The sequence below is a fragment of the Onychomys torridus genome, chromosome 1 (genome assembly GCF_903995425.1).
Source record: "Onychomys torridus chromosome 1, mOncTor1.1, whole genome shotgun sequence".
NCBI classification, from domain to species: domain Eukaryota; kingdom Metazoa; phylum Chordata; class Mammalia; order Rodentia; family Cricetidae; genus Onychomys; species Onychomys torridus.
This window is the reverse complement of record NC_050443.1, coordinates 160,789,185-160,808,926: the sequence shown is the minus strand read 5'-3', so window position 1 is coordinate 160,808,926 and position 19,742 is coordinate 160,789,185. Positions and strand designations below refer to the sequence as shown.

Genomic DNA, 19,742 nt, shown 5'->3' with positions numbered 1-19,742 from the left:
ACCTAGGACCCTGTGCCAGACCCTCTCAAGACTGCCAGCACTTGTGGGGAGGGTGCCCGGCTTGGCTGTCTTGGGTCCAGAGTTTCCCCATAAGTCCTGGGCAGGTATAAATGATAATGACAGTCCTGCAAATCATGTCTCAACTAAAATTCTAAGACTCCCAAGAAACAGGATAAGGAAGTAGGAGCATTGAGAGACACAGCTAACGGATACGTCTGGCTTTGCATGGGGCTAGTGACAAAGAGGAGGCAACACAGATTGCCAGTGATCTGTCTCCTGGCCACTCTGTGACGTACACCTGATATACAGGCCTCACAGTGTGGGCTGCTGCTATCCCCACAGTGAGATCCAGCCCAAGGCTTGAGTCACCTCTCTAAGGTCAAGCCAGTGCTGGAGCCTGGATTAAAAGCAGGTGGGTTCCAGTGCCTTCCAAGCTTCTGGTTCAGCAGTCAAGAAGGAAAGGTGCATGGTCAGAATCTTCGATCTGTAGTTCTGGCTCTGGCCCCTATCATTAGCAATCACTTCAAGACTCAGTTATCCCATCTGTAAAATGGAATGCTGACATCAGGCTGCTCAGGGGAATGGCAGGCGGGTTAAGTGTGATCTGGACCAGGAACCAGCTCAAAGCTCCCTGCATGAGCTGGTGTAAGCTGCAGCTGTGACTCTGACCTCCTTGTTCTGCAAGCAGTCTGAAGTTTATGCAGTCCCACAGGTCACCACGCCAGGTCATAGCAGAGGGTACATGATAGAGGTGCTGCAGTAGAGGGTGTGGGTTCTCGCTCATTGTTACCCTCCTGTCTTCTGACCCTCATCACTCTCTCCTCCAGGACATTGCCTCACCCAAGTTCTCCATGCCCTCTCCGGTCAGAACTGTCATTGTTGCCGACTTCGACAACGACCAGGAACTGGAAGTCTTTTTCAACAACATCGCCTACCGCAATTCTGCAGCCAATCGTCTCTTCCGGTACCATATCCAGGCCGTGGGGGCTAGACTCCAAGGGTCAGAGAAGCTGTGCCAGAGGGAGCATGGGCCTTGATTAAGAGAGGAGGGGAGGACAGAAAGCAGGCAAGATCGAGGGAGAGCTCTGAGTTAGACATCAGCCCTTGCTGTAGCTGGAAAATGAGTAGAGAGGACATGGTCCAGATAGGCCCATACCTCCATCCCCACGAGGCAGAACTCCCACAGCCACAGAAATGCTTCCAAAGTCAAGTCTGTTTGGGTAAACCTGGGCTAAGCAAAGAGGGTCTGGCTTGTTTACCAGAAACTTCTGAGCACCTATAACAGAACCACTGAGTATTTCAACTTTCCAAAAAATGGACAGAGTGTTCAAATAGATTTGGCCACAGGACACGTCTTTCAGAAATGTTTCTCAAAGGGATAGATGCTCTGTAGAGTACTCTTGGGGAACGCTGGAAGAGATGATTAAGTATAGTTGGGCCTTTTCATTGGGACTGCTCCCCAGTAATGACAGGGAGACTTATTATTAATTACAAAAGTTCGGCCATAGCTTAGGCTTGTTACTAACTAGCTCTTAAAACTTAAATTAGCCCATTTTTATTAATCTATGTATTGCCACATGGCTCATGGCTTTACCTCCAGCATGTCCTGCTCCCTCTATGTCTCCTGGCAACCCCACCTTTCTTCTTCCCAGTGTCCTCTCTGCCCTGAAAAACCTGCCTAGCTATTGGCCATTCAGTTTTTTAATAAGCCAGTCCAAGTGACACAACTTCACAGTGTACAAAGAGATTATTCCACAACAGTTAAGGAAGAGAATGGAGAGGAGATCTTGGAGTCCTCAAGCACCTGAGCATCGCATCTAAGGAGAAAGGGTCAAATTTCTAAGGTGATACATCTCTTGGGGACTGGAGGAATCTTCCAAGGGCTTGTGTCGAGTCTTAGGGGCCACTTCAGATGTCCAGGTCAAATCTCAAGGGTTGAGGCCCAAGATTTTGTAGGCCTAGCAAGAGCAGCATGCACACGGCCATTCTTACCACACAGACATTTGAAAAGCAGTGCAGAAACAAACCTCACACAGTCTGGGATGTCACGAAGACACGTTGGGTTGGGAGAGCAGGTGGAGCAAAGGTCTTGGAGCCAGGAAATAGGTCAGGTCACCTGCTTGGCCCTCCAAGTTCCTATTCCCTCTCTCGGGGGGGGGGGGGCTCAGCTATTAATAAAAGGTGCAAGCTGTGACTAAGCATGTTTTAAAATATAATTATTAACCAAGCATCAATCCTGACTGGATGTAATCACCCCCTGAAGGCACCAGATTTACTAATTAGGTGCCTTGCAAAAAGCTTATTCACAACTTCTAGATTAATTGCAGAAGATCAATTGCTCGTTAACAGAGATGCTGCCTTCCTTCTCCAGCTAATAAAGTGTCACTTGCCGGGGCCCTGAGCAGCAACTTGTCTAGGGCTCTGGTTCTGTGGCCCAAGAACCCAGGTACCTTTCTGCCTGTCTACCTTCCTGGCCTGGTCCAACCTCCCAGCTTCCCATGCTGCCCAAGAGAGGCTGTCCCTGGGCTGGCAGTGGACAGTCACCACATGGTCACCCCCTGGAGTAGTGTTAGCTTCCACTCAGGGGCAACAGAAGCCACTGTCTAGGTACAGCTGGGCCTCAAGTCCCGGAGGCAGATGGCTGGGTCCTGAGCACACAGCTTAGGGGCTGCAGCTGGAACTGCTGCTCAATTGGCAGCTTGGAAGTTTAACCCTCACTTGCCCTGTACTATACCAGCTTGTTACCATCACTGAAGGGACCCGTTCTTGGAGCTCTGTCTCTCCTGCCACATGCCCAGGCACTGGGGACCCAAAGCCTCATGGTCCGTTAATGATGCTTTAGGCAGTATATCACCCAAACCAGATCCAAGCCCCAGAGATAGGAGCCTATGATGAGCATGCAAGCAAGGACTCTCCCAGGCCTGGTAGGGCATGGATTGCCCCCTGCTTATGCATCTAAATATATCTGGTCTTTTCTCAAGTCTCCCCACACTACTTTCTGGTCTCGCGGGGCTTTCTGAGCCCACCACAGCTCTGGCCTAGTCTCTAGTCCAGCATAGCAACCTGCTAAAATGCCAGTCTGACCATTCCCCTATTCCCTTGACCACCTTTTGCCTCTGCCCAGCAACAGCAAAGCCTATAGCACACAAATGGCCAAAGGACAGTGTGAGTCTACATGCTGAAGAGTCACACCTCTAACAGATGTGCATATGCCCATATGTACTTGCACACAACACCCTTCCCAGGCACACTGTGTGCCACCCACATGTACACACGTATTGCTCAACCTAAATGCCCTCAGTGAATGGAGGATGCCTCATAGGCATCTGTACAACCCTGCACGTGCCTGAACATCTACAATGGCCTGCATCCAGTCACCACAGGCTCCAGCTCCTGGGACACAGAGTGTGACTTGAGGAGACAGTTTGGTAGGCTCCTCCCAGGCTCCTCACCGAGCCAGGGCAGAGGATCCACAGCTACAGAATTCAACAAGTAAGAAAAGCTAGATTGGAGAGCTCACACCATCATTGGCTACACACTGCTCCCTTCATACAGAGACCGCAAGACATGGGGAGAGCCTCAGAAGTGCTTGGGGACAAGACTGAGTATTCCAACCCAAAGGGACCCTTCCTATTTGCCCCTGGAATTCACTTCAACACCCCACGGACATGTGCTTGGAGCTTGCTTGGGAGCTAGGCCCTGTGTTCAGTCCCATGGGAGAAGATGAACAATACTAGGTCCCAGCCTACAGCAAGCTCCCAGACCACAGCTTGAGAGATAAGATGCAGCGTGCCAAGTTAACATGGGCAAAAAGTGATAAGGCCAGGAGAGCAGTAAAGACAGAGACAGCGGGGATGGCTACTAGCATCATAGCCAGTCACTGGAGGGCGAGTGGGCCGAGGGGAGAGAGCCTGCATGAGGTTGAACCCTCAGCAGCATCCAGAGCTATGGAACCAGCACCTTTGGAGGAGCATGAAGGTCAGTTGAAGGTAGCTGTGCCTCTGCCCTTCCCCATCCATCACCTGCCCCTCCCCAGGCTGTCTATAATTCATCTATTAGAGAAGGAAAAATCAATGTTTACCAACATAAATTAAAACACAAGAAGGGAACTGCCCTAGTGAAGGCAGAGTCTGTGAGCAGAGAGAAATTCCATGGGCATCCCGAGCACAGTGAAGGAGTCTCAAGGGACAGAAAGAGTGACCAGCCAGTAGGTCCAGGGAGCCCACGAGGGCCCTGTTGGAACAAGTCTGTCTTTTCTACAGTGTTATCCGCAGGGAGCATGGGGACCCTCTCATCGAGGAGCTCAATCCTGGTGATGCTCTAGAGCCTGAGGGCCGGGGTACAGGTAAGGGACCTGGAGGCTTCAGCGGCTCCACCAAGCTCTGCACAGTCCACACCCTTGGAGGAGCAAGATGTCAAGCAGCCAATCTTGGCACTGCTGTCCTGAAATCCAAGGGTAGGACGAGAATGGAGGACAGCCGTGACCCAAAGGCAGGAGGCAGGGAAGGAGACCACCCCTCCTCCCATCCCTAGGGCTGCCAAGGAAGGAGCAGGATTGGTGGGAGGCAACTGTTTCTCTGGCCATGCCTTCCTGTGTAGAGATAGGAAGGTGGAGGGCTGTGCCCGCTCTGTTCCCTGGCAGGCATCCTGTGTCTGACCCTTCCCCTCCCGGCAATCATCAGCTCAGCATCAGGCAAAGAGCACTTAACTGGGAGTCCTAGGACCCAGGTCTGTAGTTACCTTATTTTCTGGGTTTTGTTTTTCCACAAAATGAGAGTGTCTGCCTTTCTCATTTCTGGGTTGTAAAGAGGACCAGAAAGAGACCATGCCTGTGCAAACACTGGACAAGTTGAAAAACAAAAACAAAAAGACTATTTAAATAAAGAAGTATATCATTCAAACCACAAGAAAAGCAAGGTAATAACTTGCTCCCATCCCATCCATGAAGATTCAGGGGGAAGGAAGAGAAGCCCGTCCGTGAATTCCTGTCTGGAGCTGGATGAGGAACAGGAGGGAAATGGGCCTGCAGCCCTGTTCCTGCCCCAACCCTGTTCTCTCCTTTTGCCTTTCACACTCATGGCCGTTGTCACACACACACACCCCACTGCTACTGTCCCCAGGGAGCCCCTCCTCCCCCTCGGTCCACTGGCTGATGGCTAGAGGTGAAATCTGTGTTGTTTGTAGGGGGCGTGGTGACTGACTTCGATGGAGATGGGATGCTGGACCTCATCTTGTCACATGGAGAGTCCATGGCTCAGCCACTGTCTGTCTTCCGGGGAAATCAGGTGTGCACCCATCTCAGGGCCCTTAGCTCCTGGTCTGGTGGGCTCTCAGGGACCCATGAAGGCACAGGAACCTGGGTTTGCTAGACAGCATGATGGGAAGTGAAAAGCCTCGGACCCAGAAGCCCTTAAGTTCCCAGCCGGAAGGACCATTTCAGGAGACTCCTTTGCTCAGCCCTCTGCCTTCTGCCTCAAGCTTGCCCCACAGCCTCCTTCCTGCGGCAATCTTTGCCCACATTCCTTCCCCTTTTCTCTTCTGTACCTCCCCCCTCCTCCTCCTCCTCCTCCTCCTCCTCCTCTTCCCCTATCCCTCCTCCCAGCATTCCTGCCTCCCTGCTCTATGCCAGCCCGGCTGATGCCAGCCACTTTCCTCCCCCGCAGGGCTTCAGCAACAACTGGTTACGTGTGGTGCCTCGCACCCGGTTTGGGGCCTTCGCCAGGGGTGCCAAGGTTGTACTCTACACCAAGAAGAGTGGGGCGCACCTACGGATCATTGATGGGGGCTCCGGCTACCTATGTGAGATGGAGCCTGTGGCACATTTTGGCCTGGGTGAGTCGGGGCCCATGGGGACAGTAGTAGATTCTGCAACTAAGTCTTGCAGCGTGCCCCGAGATTTATCTTCACTATGGCATCACAAGGGATGCCCACTGTAAAGACAACCGTTTATGCTCTGTAGTGAGTCTGTGCTCAAAAGGAATGGGGGGCAGGAGCCCCCACCCCAGGGCCTCTGTGGACTTAGCTCACCTTGGAGTCAGAGTACTTCTTCTCCATCTGCCCGGCCATAGCCTTTTTCACATGCTGATCTCCACTGAATACGTCCAGAGCAGCTGCCCCCTGACCTCTCAGGAGCTAGTTCAGTATTTAAGATGCTGATGACTTCCTCAGATGGAAGGCTTGGAGCCCTGAGTTTTTAATGGGCACAGAGTCACCCCAAGGGGTGAAGGCTGGATCTTGGTGGAGGATGGGATTCTAAAAAACCTTGCCCTTTTATATGTCTAAAAGCAGCAATCTGCACACATCACGGAAGCAGATCAACAGCATGCCACTGAGAATGCCCCAAAATTATGCTGCTAGGGGCTGGGCAGCTTCCAGACACAGGAGAAGCTGGCTCTCTCACTGCTGTGAGCCATAAGCTCCCATTCTGAAAATGACTTGGTAGGTCATAGTTTTAGTTTTGTATTTATTATTATTAGTGTGTGTGGGTATTCGTGCATGTGGTGGTCGGGGGACAACGTTTGTGGAGTTGTCTCTTCCACCTTTATGTGGCCTCCAGGGATTGAACGAAGGTCACCATGCTTGCTTGGCAAGTGCCCCTACCTGCTGAGCCATCTCACTGGCTTGTCTGTTTGGTAGATACTTTTAAAAAAGAAAAACTATGCTGAGCAGTGGTGGCACACGCCTTTAGTCTCAGCACTCAGGAGGCAGAGCCAGGCGGATCTCTCTGAGTTGGACCCCAGCCTGGTCTACAGAGAGATTTCCAGGACAGCCAGGATTACACAGAGAAACCCTGACTGAGAGAGAGAGAGAGAGAGAGAGAGAGAGAGAGAGAGAGAGAGAAACTATTAGGCATGCCCCAACTGTTAGAGGTGCTCCTTGATCCATCCTGGGCTTCCATGCCAATGTAAGTTAGAAGATCTTAAATTGGGAAGGCATTGCATTAGTAAGCACATCAAGGACACATCCTCAGATAGCAGCGTGGTATACTGCAGAGTGTTGACTGTTCCCTTCCTGACTACTCACCATTGCCCAGTGTCCCAAGAGAGGACCATAATGTCTACTACTCGATGTGGTGGTGTGGGATTGGGGGAGTAGCGGCACATTCAAGGCCCTGGGTTCAGTTTCTACTTGAATGTCTCTTATTTTTCACATCATAATGAAGTCAAAAAATTACAAAAGCCATCATCAGAAGTTGGGGGGCAGTCTCTAATATTTCTAACTATGCATCTCAGAAAAATTAAAAAATAGACACACAAAGATCTCTGCACTGTTATTCACAGTAGTATTATGTTTGGGAGCTAAAACCAGAAACAATGGCCTAGTGGTGGTGGTGCACGCCTTTAATCCCGGCACTCAGGAAGCAGAGGCAGGTGGCTCTCTGAGTTCGAGGCCAGCCTGGCCTACACAGTGAGTTTCAGGACAGCCAGAGCTACACAGAGAAACCCTGTCTCAAAACAAAACAAAACAAAAACAAAAACAATGCAAGTGTCCTTTGGTAGGTTAATGTTTCAGCTCACTGTGGTACATTGATGCTATAGAATGTGGTTTGGCAATAAGAGGTATTTGGTGAGTAAAGAAGTCTCATCGCCAAAGTCACCTTCCCCAAATGACAAAGTCATAGAGCTGAAGACAGACAGTTCCAGGGTAGAGGTAGTGAAGAGCAGGTAAACCGTAGGGGGCATCTCCACAGTGATGGGTGATGAGTGTCTCAGTGGCAGTGGCTACATGAATCTAATGTGCGATTCATGACGTAGAACTGTCCACACACCTGTTCCCATGGCAACACCCTGAACGCAGTGTGGTACAATCATGAAGCAAGCCATAACCACTGGGGCAACTGACTACATGAACCATCTGCACTACCTTCACGGCCTGCTGTGTCTCCAGTTATGTCAAATAAACTGTTTTTTAAGAATGTGGAGGTTAGAGGGAGATGTGAAAATTCTTCAGGGAGTATGCAGGGATTACAGTTAATGGGGAAAAGACTGAGGAGACCTGAGGAAAAGGCAGACCAGGAGTTAAAGCATTTCAGTCAGAATCCCCGGCTCTAACCAGATGCTCTCCGTGTGTTAGCACTTCATGAGGTGATATGATTTTAATATAAAAAGATTAGACAATATGTTCTCTAATCGATAAGTATATAGCCACATTAATATTAAGCACACATCATATGTGCACAGGGGAAAAAAAAAGAGCAGAGTGGCTAGATTACTACAGGACTGTCACTTGTTCTGGACACAGTGCTGGGCCTCACTTCTCATGAGCTGACCCTCATGAGTACCCTCAGATGGGCATTATTATCTCCATCTTGGAAATGAGGAAGCTATAGATGTTAAAGGAAGCCTGCCTGTGAGCTCATGATTCTCAAAGGGCAGAGCTGGGATTCAAACTCAGACCTGCCTAAAAATGTGGTTTGTATTTTCTGCCATATGTTCTAGTATATGTGTGCACATTCTGGTTTTTATAGGGAACACATAATATTTATGTAGTCTGAGAAAGAAGCAATAAATATTTAGGGGACCCAAGGCCTAGTTATATGAGCATGTTCCCTGGCTCTTGCGCTTGGATGGGTTAGCCTGAGCCTAGGGCATCTGTCACTCCAAGGGCAGCCATTTGCTTTGCTGGCCCTAAAGGTACTAGCTGACTTTTAAACATGGAGTCCTCTCTTTTGCAAACCAGCAGTAGCTGACTCCTACAGCATGCTTCGAGTGTGCAGGGCTTTGCCCAAATTCTTCATCAGTTCTCCTGGGAACTTGATGAATTATGAACCGTAGTCCATACTTACAGACCAGAAACCTGAGGCTACGCTTAAACACACTAACCCAGTTCACAGCTCCAGAGGGTGGGGAGGTGCTGGCTTTGGACCCCTCCCTAGAAACAGAGTTGCTGGGCTTGGTGACTCCACCTCCTGTGGCTTCTCTGCCTCTTTCTTCCCGGTGTGCACATCCCCTCAGTTTATGGGTATCCCAGAAGGCCATTCAAGCACCAAGGTGGCTGCTGTGGTTTCAAAAGTGAAATGTTTATCAAGCTAGATGTCAGCCCTGTTCCACGGGCCAGAAAAGGAAATTGAGGCTCCCAGAATAGACCAGCAGAGCTGGGCTGGGACTGTCTGGCCCCACATCCTGTGTACTGTCTCTGCTATTTTGTGTATTAGGAGCCTCCCTGGGTCCTTTCCAGAATCTGTCACCACCAGGAGAAGAGCCTGTTTCCTCAACTAGGCAGCTTACAGGATCATTTGATGAGATCCAGGGTGCTTGGGAGCCAACTACCACCCATGCTGTACACACTGCACCAGACCAGGGGCCCCTCCTGATACCAGCCCTCAATAATGGGCAAAAAAAAGGGGGGGATTTGCTGTTGGTTTGAACCAAATTGCTGCAAAGGTCCCCCACCCTACCCTGACCAGGCTCCTCTTTTGTAAGGCTCCGTTCCCAGAAGGACAGTAGAAGGACACATACTCTTAGTAACAGACCTTTGCTAATTACCTGAGGCAGACAGTGACCCTCAGATATCAGAGCAGCTCTGGGGACCAGACCAGAAGCCTAAACAGTGAGGCAGGCCAGCTTCATCCCTGCCTCTTCAGGGCCCTTAGGATTCTAACAGGTTCTTTACGGACTGAGCATAGTTGTCCTTCCTGACTGATAGGAAAGCCAGCAGCAGGGCAGAGCAGGCAGGGAAGGAGACTGGGGAAACCAGGTGTTGGCAATGACTGGTGGGGGGGCGGGGGGGGGGAAGAGAAACAGGGCAGACGGAAGGCAAGAGAGGTAGAGACATGGGGGGAAGAGGCAGCAAGAGATGCTGCCAGTCTGCTGGACAAACCCAGGACGTCTCATGCAGGGCTGTCTCGGATGCATCCTGCACTGCTGTGGAGCCTTGAGGGGATAAAGCACGTGAAATTATCCTTGCCCTGGATAGCTGTGCCAAATGAGGAGACTAAAAGAAAGAAGAGCAAGACAGCAGGAACTTAGAAGGCAGGGGCTGAGAGCAGTCCAGAGGCCAGGCAAGCTTGAACCAAGGCCCAGCGGTGGGAGTATTCTGTTGGAGGGATAGGAGCAGAGCTTGGAAAGCAGGGGCTGGGCCAAGGTCCCCACGGTCTCCAAGGGAGGCTGGATATGGCATGGTGGACAGAGGGGGTATCCTGGCAGGTCCGGGAAAGCCAGAGCCAGTGCTGAGGTGAGAAGATGTGCCTGTGCAGGGGCAGCAGCCCCACAGCACTTGTTCTTAGAGTCCTCTTAAAACATTTCTCTTGATTTTGAGAACAATGTGTATTGATTATAGGAAAATGAGACAATACAACAAAGCATAAAAAGAAGTAAAAATCACCCACAATCTTCATCACAGTGCTTAGACTGTTAAGTAAAAAAAAAACACAAACATTCCCCTCATTCACTCCAGCATGGTTGGTTCAATTCAGTTCATGTCCACTGAACACCCACAAGCTACCCAACAGAATCTGGATCAAGAGCCTGGCCTTGCTCACCCCTGTATTCTAGTGGTAAGAGAAGCAGGGAATACATGATGGACAGAATAAGTAGGTGAAATAGACCGTGTTAAGATTGTATTAGGTACCACCAAGAAAGAAAATGCCAAGCAGGGAGAGGGGTTAGGAGTAGGGAGGAAAAGGGACAAGCAGCAATTTTCAAATATGAGGCCAAGCTTCTAATAAGCCTTTATCCCATGCACTACACGCAGGGCACATTTATAGGTGCACATACTACTTAGCTTTGTTGTTTGTTTTCTTTAAAGAACAAAACAAAAATAATGGCATTTCCTCCGTTTGCTCTTTTCCTCTCCTGAACAATAAAGCCTGGCCATCCCTCCGAGTCTATGCACATCTTTTATTTTCCTCCAGCGCCGCAGAGTATTGCACTGTGTGGCAGCATTCATAATTTATTTACCAAGTCCCCTGTTGATGGACAGCTAGATTGTTTCCAGTTTTGTGCAGTTGGAGGTGATAAGGGGGCTGTCTAGATCACATATTCAAGAAAGGCCTGCCCTGGGGTTCTGCATGGCTGAGAGGCAGAGTAGGGGGTGAGGCTGTGTCCAGGGGCCAGATCTGGAGGGGAGAGGGCTGCAAAAAGCCCTCCTGGCATATGGTTCCAGCCCAACCTAAGCAACTCTGCTCCCTGGTGGTCCTCTCTCCGTGAATCACTCCCCACTGCTTCCTTCTGATGTTGCCGCAAGGTGTGGTGAGCTGGTGTTGGTGTGTGAACACAGAGGTGAGTACACATGTATGCACACAACATCAGCCCTTCAAGGCCACACAGGATGCAGCAGACTCCCGACTGTACTTGCTGAGGCACACCCGCCTGCAGTGGCCTCTCCAAACGCTCCAATAAGGACAGACGACTCAGACCCTTACATGCAATCTCACCTCCCTCCCTAGGAAACTGAGCTGTGCTGCACCAAGCAGTAAAATTCTCAGGGACCTTTGCTAGCCTTGCTCTGCAGGGGTCCCCTGAGGACCTACTCGGCTGTAGGGCATTATGGGTCTTGTTCCTCCTCAGAAGACCCTGCCCTCACTCCAGGGAGCCCTAACCACATTCTGCAGTTCCTGCACAGCTGCCCTGGCTTGTCCCTACCCCTCCTGGGTGCAGACCACCTGCTGGCTTCATAAATAAACCTTTCTGTTTATGGTGTTGAATACTGCTCACCCAGCCCCCACGGGGCTGCCTCTGCATTTCCTGAGTGCCAGTAGATTGAACCAGTGTACAGCCAAGCCCAGCAGATAAAAACAAGTACAGCTAGCCCACTTGGTCCCCGACTGCCCCCACTGTGGTCACCCACTCAAGCTCTCCGAACTCCACCCATTGATACCACCCCACACCCCACCCCCACACCCCTTCCTTCAGTTAATTGTTTGTAAGTGACTCAGAGCTGCCTCCAAACCGGCTGGTGCTCATTTAGGGAAGGAAAAGTCAGTGCCCCACATAAAAATGGCTTTATTAAAGTGCAAAAATATTCCACCAACTGTATTCCCACCATCTGTTTTGCTTGTAATTCTGAAAAGCACAATGCCACGTGGCTCCCTGGCCTTTGTCCTTTCAAAGCTGCTAGAGGCAACTCCCCGCTGTTCCTGACCTACTCTCTGCTGGGTAACGGCCCTGCCTAGGCAGACCTCTCCCTGCACATAGGCCTGGCAGTGTGGCCACCTCACCTCAGAGGCTGGAAGACAGGCCTTGCAGTTGTACAGCTTTGGGAACGCCAGAGATGCCTGGCTAGCAGCCTAGAGCCGGGGAATCTATCTACCTGTCCAAGGACCTGAACTTGGGTTCCAGCACTAGCTCAGATGTAACCTCAAGTCACTTCCTACCTTGACAGGCCTCAGTGTCTAAATCCAGAGAATGGGCACAAGATGCCCACCCTGCAGGTGCAAAGGCTCCAAAGTTCTTCCTTAGCTCCTGCCTCCCTACCCCCCACCTAATAACACCCTTCCACTCTGCCTCCCCCAACTTTGAACTTCTACATCTTCAAACACATCTTGCCCTTTCACACATCTCCGTACCAAACTTGCCACCCTCCTTGAATGCTTTTTTTCTCTGCCTGAAAAATCATTCTTCTGTGCAACCCAATGGAACGGGCCACCGTCCTCACTGAAGGGCACCAGTCTCCTCATAACCCTCCCTCACTCTTTATGACATCACCTTGTTCATTAGTCCCATAGCAATGGGCTCTCTCCAACTTGCTTGAGTCCTTTTTGTTCAGTGCTGAAGCCTAGATCCCTGTCCAGCATTTGGTATAGGATGGTCATTGAGTAAGGGAAGGGTAGTATACTAAGGCTGAAGCAAACAGAGGCTCTGGGGTCACACAGGCCTTAGGTGAGTGACTGGGTGATTTCTCTGGCCTCTCCAGGTCTCAGTGTTCTCTAAGAAGAAGATTATATAGACAACAGCTTCTGCATGAAGGGGTGAGGAGCTCATGTGTTCACACCATGAAGCATTGGTCTGGTCTGGGCACGCTGTCAGTGTTCAGCGTTACTAACAACCTGTCTAAGCGTGCCGAGAGTAATAAGTCATCCATGGGGCAGTATTCATTCTCCAGGGAGAAAGGTTGTGCTCCCCTGGACAGTGGGGCTTTGAGCCTGCACCCCCAAGTTTCAGACAAAGAAACTAAGGCCCAGAAAGGATGGCTTACTCATCTTACCCCTCCCTGGTATTCAGAGAGAGAACCTGATCTAGAGCCACATGCCCCAGTGCGGGCTGCAAATTTGAGTTTATGAATATTCCTCAACTCCTTGAGTTATTTGTGGCTTCAGTCAGGCTGTAAAATGTATTCATGGAGCTGTTCTGTTGGCCTAGGTGAGAAACGCTTGCTTTTGTCTCCTTTTTTTTAAATGGAAAATGTTTGCTTTTCACATAATTTGGGCACTGCACACCCTAAAAACACCAAATTCATGGGCTCACGATTCTGCTTCAAAACAGAAAATCTATACTTGGCCCCCTTCAGTCTCTCTCCCACCCCCTGCTTTAGGAGTTGGGGGTGGGGGATAGCAGTCAGGCCTGCTGAGAAGCCACCTCTGACTAGACAAAGGTTCCGGCCAACCAAACCAGGGGATCTATGGGAGGAGCAGGGCTGTGGGCATGAGTCCTGTCCTCTGAGCCCCTCCCAGAATCCCAACACCCTTGCTTGGGTGTGTTGAGCACTGTCTGCTTTTCCTTATGACCTGAGAAAGGCCCACAGGTGAGGACGATCAAGCTCCTCTGCCCCCACCCCCGGGTCATCACCATTAGCCAGATCGCTGGGCACACCTTGGCAGTGCCTGAATACCTGACCAATCTTCCTAGCCCACTTTTTGCCATTGATATAGTAGGGATGTGCATGATGGATTCACAAGGGACATTGTCTGAGCTTTGCGGGTATCATTTGTAAACATCTCAGATCTGCAGAATGGCCTTTTCTCTCTCCCTATCTTTCCTGGGTCTTTATTTACAGCTCAGCTCCAATGCCTCCTTCCCAGGAGTGTGTCCCTGATCACTGAACAGGACCTTGGCCAGCACCCAGGTCTTTACCCCAATGTCTGCCTTTTCTTCTCATCACATGGCTTATCAATATCTGACAGGATTTATTTGTTCTCTGTTGGCCTGCCTCCCAAATGGAGAGGGAAACCCATGAGGGGACATTCCCAGTGACAAAAAAGAGCTTGGCTCCTAGCACAGCTCCATAAATAGAAATATCAGAGGCATACTCAGAAGGTCACAGTGAGTTGGCTGCAAAGCTAGGACTTGTCCCCAGGACTTCCAGCCACCTGCTCCCCATCATGTCCTTTCAGCATATCAAGCAAGTGACAGAGCCAGGATTTGAACCCCTGGCTCTGAAGTCAGCCTGCTTACCATCAAGCCTTAGCGCTCCCCAGATTCAACCTCGAGCTGCCCACTCTGTTGGCTAGAATAAAAGTTCTCCAACACAGTAGCCACTAGCATCAAGTGGCTGTTGAGTTGTAAATTAATTTCAATTAAGTAAAATGTTAAATTTAGTTTTTCAATCAATCTCATCCTGCATGTGGCCAGGGCTAGTGCACTGGACAGGGCGTCCACCAGGCCTTTCCATCACCGCACAGTGGTTGATTGGACAGTAGGGCCCCAAGAAGGAGCTTCCTCAAATCTATCTTCTTACTCATTCCCACAGCCCTTGGAAGAGTGCATGATTTACTGACTCTCTCTGCTAACATACTCAGGCCAGTACTCCAAGAGGCCCTCTCTCCTCTTCTGATCACTCTTCTTTCTCCAACAGGAAGGGATGAAGCCAGTAGTGTGGAGGTGACGTGGCCAGATGGCAAGATGGTGAGCCGCAGTGTGGCCAGCGGGGAGATGAACTCAGTGTTGGAGATCCTCTACCCCCAGGATAAGGACAAACTTCAGGACACAGCCCCACTAGAGGTGGGCCAAGGCTTCTGGGCCTCATAGTCAAAAAAAAAAAAAAAGCAGGGACCACCACCCATGACCCTTGGGGTAAATCTATAGACTTGCTCTCTAGAATGATAGGGATAACAGCTCCAATTGTAGCTTTGCAACACACCATACCCACATCTCTTCAGCTTCTCACAGAATCCTGGGGGCTTGGTAGGGCAATGGGTTTTGCACCCATTTTACAGAGGAGGAAACCAGAGGCCTAGAAAGTAACCAAAAGCTAGCTAAGGTTATATAGGCAGTTATGTACTGGGTTGAGAACTGAACCCTAGTCTCCTGCTGCCTTTGTGGTATTTTCCAAATACCTCAAGAGGCCTCATATTAGCACTGGATGAGGCTTAGACCATAAACCGGGGTTCTTGAGCCTCTTAGGGGTACAGTTCTGGTCCAGTTTCAGGTCTATCAGGTACATAGATTCAAGTACAGGGAGAGTTTGAATTACATCTCCTTGCCCTCCCCGCCCCCAACACCATCTCCATCCTTAGTGCAAGGCACAATAAAAGGAGGGCTGCCCTCTGGCCCAGGCTAAGAGCATCTCTCGTGCTGTAATGGGGTGACAGCTTCTCTGTGGCTGTGACAAGGAGGGGACCCAAGATGAGGCCTCTCAACTCACAAGTGTCTCTGCTTCTGCCACCTTGCAGTGCGGACAAGGATTCTCCCAGCAGGACAATGGCCATTGCATGGGTGAGTTACCTATAGGCACTAGAGGATGGGGCAGAAGCTGGGGTCTTCTTGGGGACTATCAGCCTACCCTACCAAGGCCCAAGATGCAGACAGGGATTAGAAAGATGGGGAGAGGAAGATGCCATTGGTCCTTAGGGACCCAGGTGCTGACACAGCCAACAGGGTGTGGAATGGAATCGCAGTGCATATAGGAGACCGCAGCCTGGTACAGCGCAGGGGAGGCTGCTAGCTTCCAGATGCCAGGTCAGTGAGGGTCTCATGACTTTCTCAAGTCTCCCAATATGCTGTGAAGGGGAAAGTCTAGCAGCCCAGGGTCCAGAAGATGTCCAACCCAAAGCCTTACATCCTGATTGTTTACAATGAGGACTTAGGGTGAGGATTCTTTCTTCCTTAGATCCGGAGAAAACTAGACACAGCCCCACTCTTGTGGAGCTCACAGCTAACAGAGAGGCCCACATATGACAGCCATATGTGGGGCCAGGGATGGAATGAGCAGGAAAGTACCCAGCGAGGTGTTAAGCTCTCTGGGGTAGATCCCAGAAGAAAGCCTAGAGAAATTGAGGTCGGTCTGGGAGCTGCGGGACGATGAATAAGGCAGCCGTAGAAAGAGGGCACAGTGTGCCCATGGAGGATGCTACCTGGCAAAGGACTGCAAAATGAGGAAGCATAGCGCGAGGGTTAGGGTGACTAGAGGAAGACGTGACTCTCCCTTACTGTCCATGTCCCCACTGTGGTCACATGATAAATGGACAGCACAGGCACATAAACCTCAGAGTCTTCTCTACGTACCGAGAGGACCCTTTGAGATCGTTGGTCCAGCACCTCTTTCTTTCTGTCACCCAGTAGGCCCTCTACATGGTACTACGCACCATGTCAGACTCTGGGGATGCAGCCAAGTGCCTCACCTGAGGGGTTTGCATCCTGGTAGAGGACACGGGACTACACGGCCTGAGAAAAATGGTGTAGAAGCCCTATCAGCAAGGTGCTCTCTGGGGACTCTGAGCAGAGAAGTCAGAAAGAGCCACTGGTGAAGGGACTTTTAAGTTGAAACCACAAGGATTAGAAGGACCAGCCCCAGAAAGAGCTGAGGGGAGAGCTTTCCTGGCAGAGGATGATCAATGAAGGGCAAGAGTTTGCCACAGGGCTGTCAGAGATGCCGTTGTGGCCGAGAGGAGGTGATAGAAGGGTAGTGCAGGTCAAGGAGGAGCTTGAGGCTCCGGGAAGGATTCTGGACTTTGTTCTTAGGCCCTTGGAAGCTAAGCAGGAGAGTGACCTGATGTGATTCACATTTTGAAAAGATCACTCTGGCTGCTGAATTGGAGGGAAGCATGGAAGCCAGGAGGCCAGTAAGGCAGCCGCTGCAGAAATCCAGGCAAGAGACCATGGGGGCTGGGCATATGGTGGTGGCCGAGTGAGGAAGGTGAATAGATGAGAAGCGTGCTTTGGGGCAGAGTGGACTGCACCCTGGGGTGAGGAAGTGGGAGGATGGGGAGAGAAGTCTGGTTTCTGCTGGTGTGGCTGGTGGCGTTGACAGAGCAGTGGAAGATGCAAACAGGGGACAGAAGAGGCTTAAGGGCTGAGGGAAATCAGAGCTCCGTTTTGGAAACTATCAGTCTAAGGTGTGTATTAGACATCTTAGTGGAACTGCCATGTAGGTCATTGGTGATTGGATTCACATGCTTGGAGCCCAAAGGAGAGGTTACGGCTGGAGGCAGGAAGTTTACGGTCATCCACATTTAAAGAGTTTATCGGGAGAAAATGTAGTACAGAGAAGGGACCCAGGACCAAGCCTGAGCTCCCCCAATATTCAGGGGTCAAGGACAAGAGGAGCTATCCAAGGGCACTAAAGGAGAGGCAGGCCAGCAAGGAGAAGGGACATGCCCGGCCAGGGTCACAGGGCAGGTGGGCAGACAGGTCCTAAGCTGGGACACACTGCCCACCTCTCCCTGGTGAGCGGCTCCCTTGCCTTTCAGACACCAATGAATGTATCCAGTTCCCCTTTGTATGCCCCCGAGACAAGCCCGTGTGTGTCAACACCTATGGAAGCTACAGGTGCCGGACCAATAAAAGATGCAGTCGGGGCTTTGAGCCCAATGAGGATGGCACAGCCTGTGTGGGTAAGTGGAACGCTGGCCACACTCAGCAGCAGAGGAAACATGCCTTGTCCCGGGGAGCGCAGGGGTCTCTGGGTGGGCTCTAGACCACTGTCCTTAGCCCCTGCTTCCCTGGATTGATGGAGGCTCCTAGACTCACATTAGCTCTCCAGGGGAGACCGCGTGTCAGGCTTGGAGAGGTCCCATCACTGCTACCCCGCCTGAAGGGCCCTGGGGTGCTGTGTCCTGATTTTGTGGTTACCACTCTTCTCCTGAGGCAAGTGTTCCAACCTGGAGGTCAGCCCATGTTTTCAAAGCTGGGGTGGAAAATAGGTCCTCCAAGTGCCCTTGGGCAGAATCTCTGAACCAGTGTTTGCCTTCTTCTTCCTCCCAAACTCCTTCCTCCCAACCAACCCTCTTCCCTCTCCCGTTTTCAATCTCCCACCCTTTCGTTTTTTGCAGCTCAAGTGGCCTTTTTAGGTGGGTATTCCTCGGCTGCCTTTAGACTCTCTGAACCTCTCTCTCAAGCCTCATATCTTTCTCTAGGCCTTGGACTTTGCCTTCAGTTATATGCACTTTAAATCCATCAATAAAGGAAAAAAAAATCTAACAACCTTTGTGGAAAACTATATCTCTCCTGCTGCCTACCTCTCTCCACACCCAATAGAATCTGCCATGTGCTCCTTCAAGTGGACAGCAGGGATAGCCATCTTTGAAAAGGGAAGTTTGGGAGATACTGGTGCGACCCTAGTTGTTTGCGAAGCCTTCCTTTGCATTTTTTTCTGAGAAAACAGAAAAGGAAAGTATCTCCTCTCTACCCCATCCTTCATTCCTTCCGAAGAACCAAGACAGTCCAGTCAGTTCTGTATCTTTGTGAGCTTCTTATTTTGCCCTTAACAAAGATGGCTCCCAGGTGGTTGCTTGCTCAGCTGATTCAGTGATGTATCATGTGCCTGCTCATTTGGCCTGTGCTGTTGCTGCTTTGTACAACCTGATTTCCTATGATTATGAAAGCCTTATTGGGTTGGTGGTAATGATGGGAAGGGGAAGGGTGGCCCTTGGGGACTGTTGATAAAAATGCTTAAGTTTGAACTTGCTAAGTCTTCCAGCCTCTTTTCTGGAGAAATTATGCCAATAAACTCTCTGCTGGATATTAGCACCTAGCTAGTTGGGGGGAGGGATGGGTGTGCAAGAACATGCCGGTTGGAACGCTGTGCTTGGGTGAGTGAAACAATATTTACACTTAGGGGAGCAGGCAAGGCATGTGGGGTGGGCAAGTGGCAGACACACTGTGCTCTGGACAGTTTACTTTGGGGAATTCACTCCTTCACTCTGGGTCTCCATTCCCTTTTCATAAATGACAAGAGAGTTGGGTCATTACATCTATAAACCCCTTTTTCTCCCCAACTGCTCCCTGTGTGACTGGACATGTGTATGGCTAGTCTCCAGCAGTCCTGGTTTCTAGAAAGAACTTAACAACCCAGCTTTTGCAATATGCTTAGGAACTTGTAAGTGCCTGTAGCCAGAGCACTCTTTGGGGATGATGTAACACCGTAGAATACGCTCTCGACCAGCTCTGGAAGTGAGGGCACATTATAAATCACAGATATATTCTTCATGGGGGAAAAAAGTCGCTTGAAGATATAATAAAATCATGCTTAAGAATGCAGCAAGCCTTTTAAAAACATATTTAACAAAAAAACTACCCTTTTCTGATACCATAATAATTCTCCCAATAAATCACAAACTATGAATTCCTTGCAGCTAGTGCTCTTTTTACTCGGAACCAGAGCTTAAATGAAAAGTTTTTAAATGAAAACAGCTACAATTTCCCTGGGAAGCACATAACAACCTAAAAATCATTCCGCTTCCACCGTGCCATCCCTGGGTATCGACAGAGAATTAAAGATCTGAAAGGCCCCCCGATTGGGCTCAGAGAGATGAAGTGATTGAGGTCACCCTGCCCAAGGTCACAGTGGCAGCTGCTCCCCAAGCCAGGTCTGCAGCCCTTTCCCACCATCTTGGTGAGGGTGAGCGGCGGCACGCTCACTGCTCAGAC

The 19,742-nt window shown here is 50.4% G+C and overlaps 1 protein-coding gene across 2 annotated transcripts in view; it reads left to right on the top strand.

The window, feature by feature from the left end:
* The window catches only part of Crtac1 (cartilage acidic protein 1), a 140,712-nt gene extending 121,933 nt beyond the window's left edge, over positions 1–18,779 (top strand). For both annotated transcript variants that reach the window (XM_036169688.1, XM_036169680.1), the window contains 8 exons: positions 828–964; positions 4,263–4,345; positions 5,185–5,285; positions 5,664–5,832; positions 14,731–14,876; positions 15,548–15,590; positions 17,564–17,707; positions 18,146–18,779. In XM_036169688.1, the coding sequence (XP_036025581.1) occupies positions 828–964; positions 4,263–4,345; positions 5,185–5,285; positions 5,664–5,832; positions 14,731–14,876; positions 15,548–15,590; positions 17,564–17,707; positions 18,146–18,264 (942 nt within the window). In that variant the 3' untranslated portion in view covers positions 18,265–18,779. The remainder of the gene's footprint in view (positions 1–827; positions 965–4,262; positions 4,346–5,184; positions 5,286–5,663; positions 5,833–14,730; positions 14,877–15,547; positions 15,591–17,563; positions 17,708–18,145) is intronic.
* The last annotated feature ends 963 nt before the right edge of the window (positions 18,780–19,742 follow it).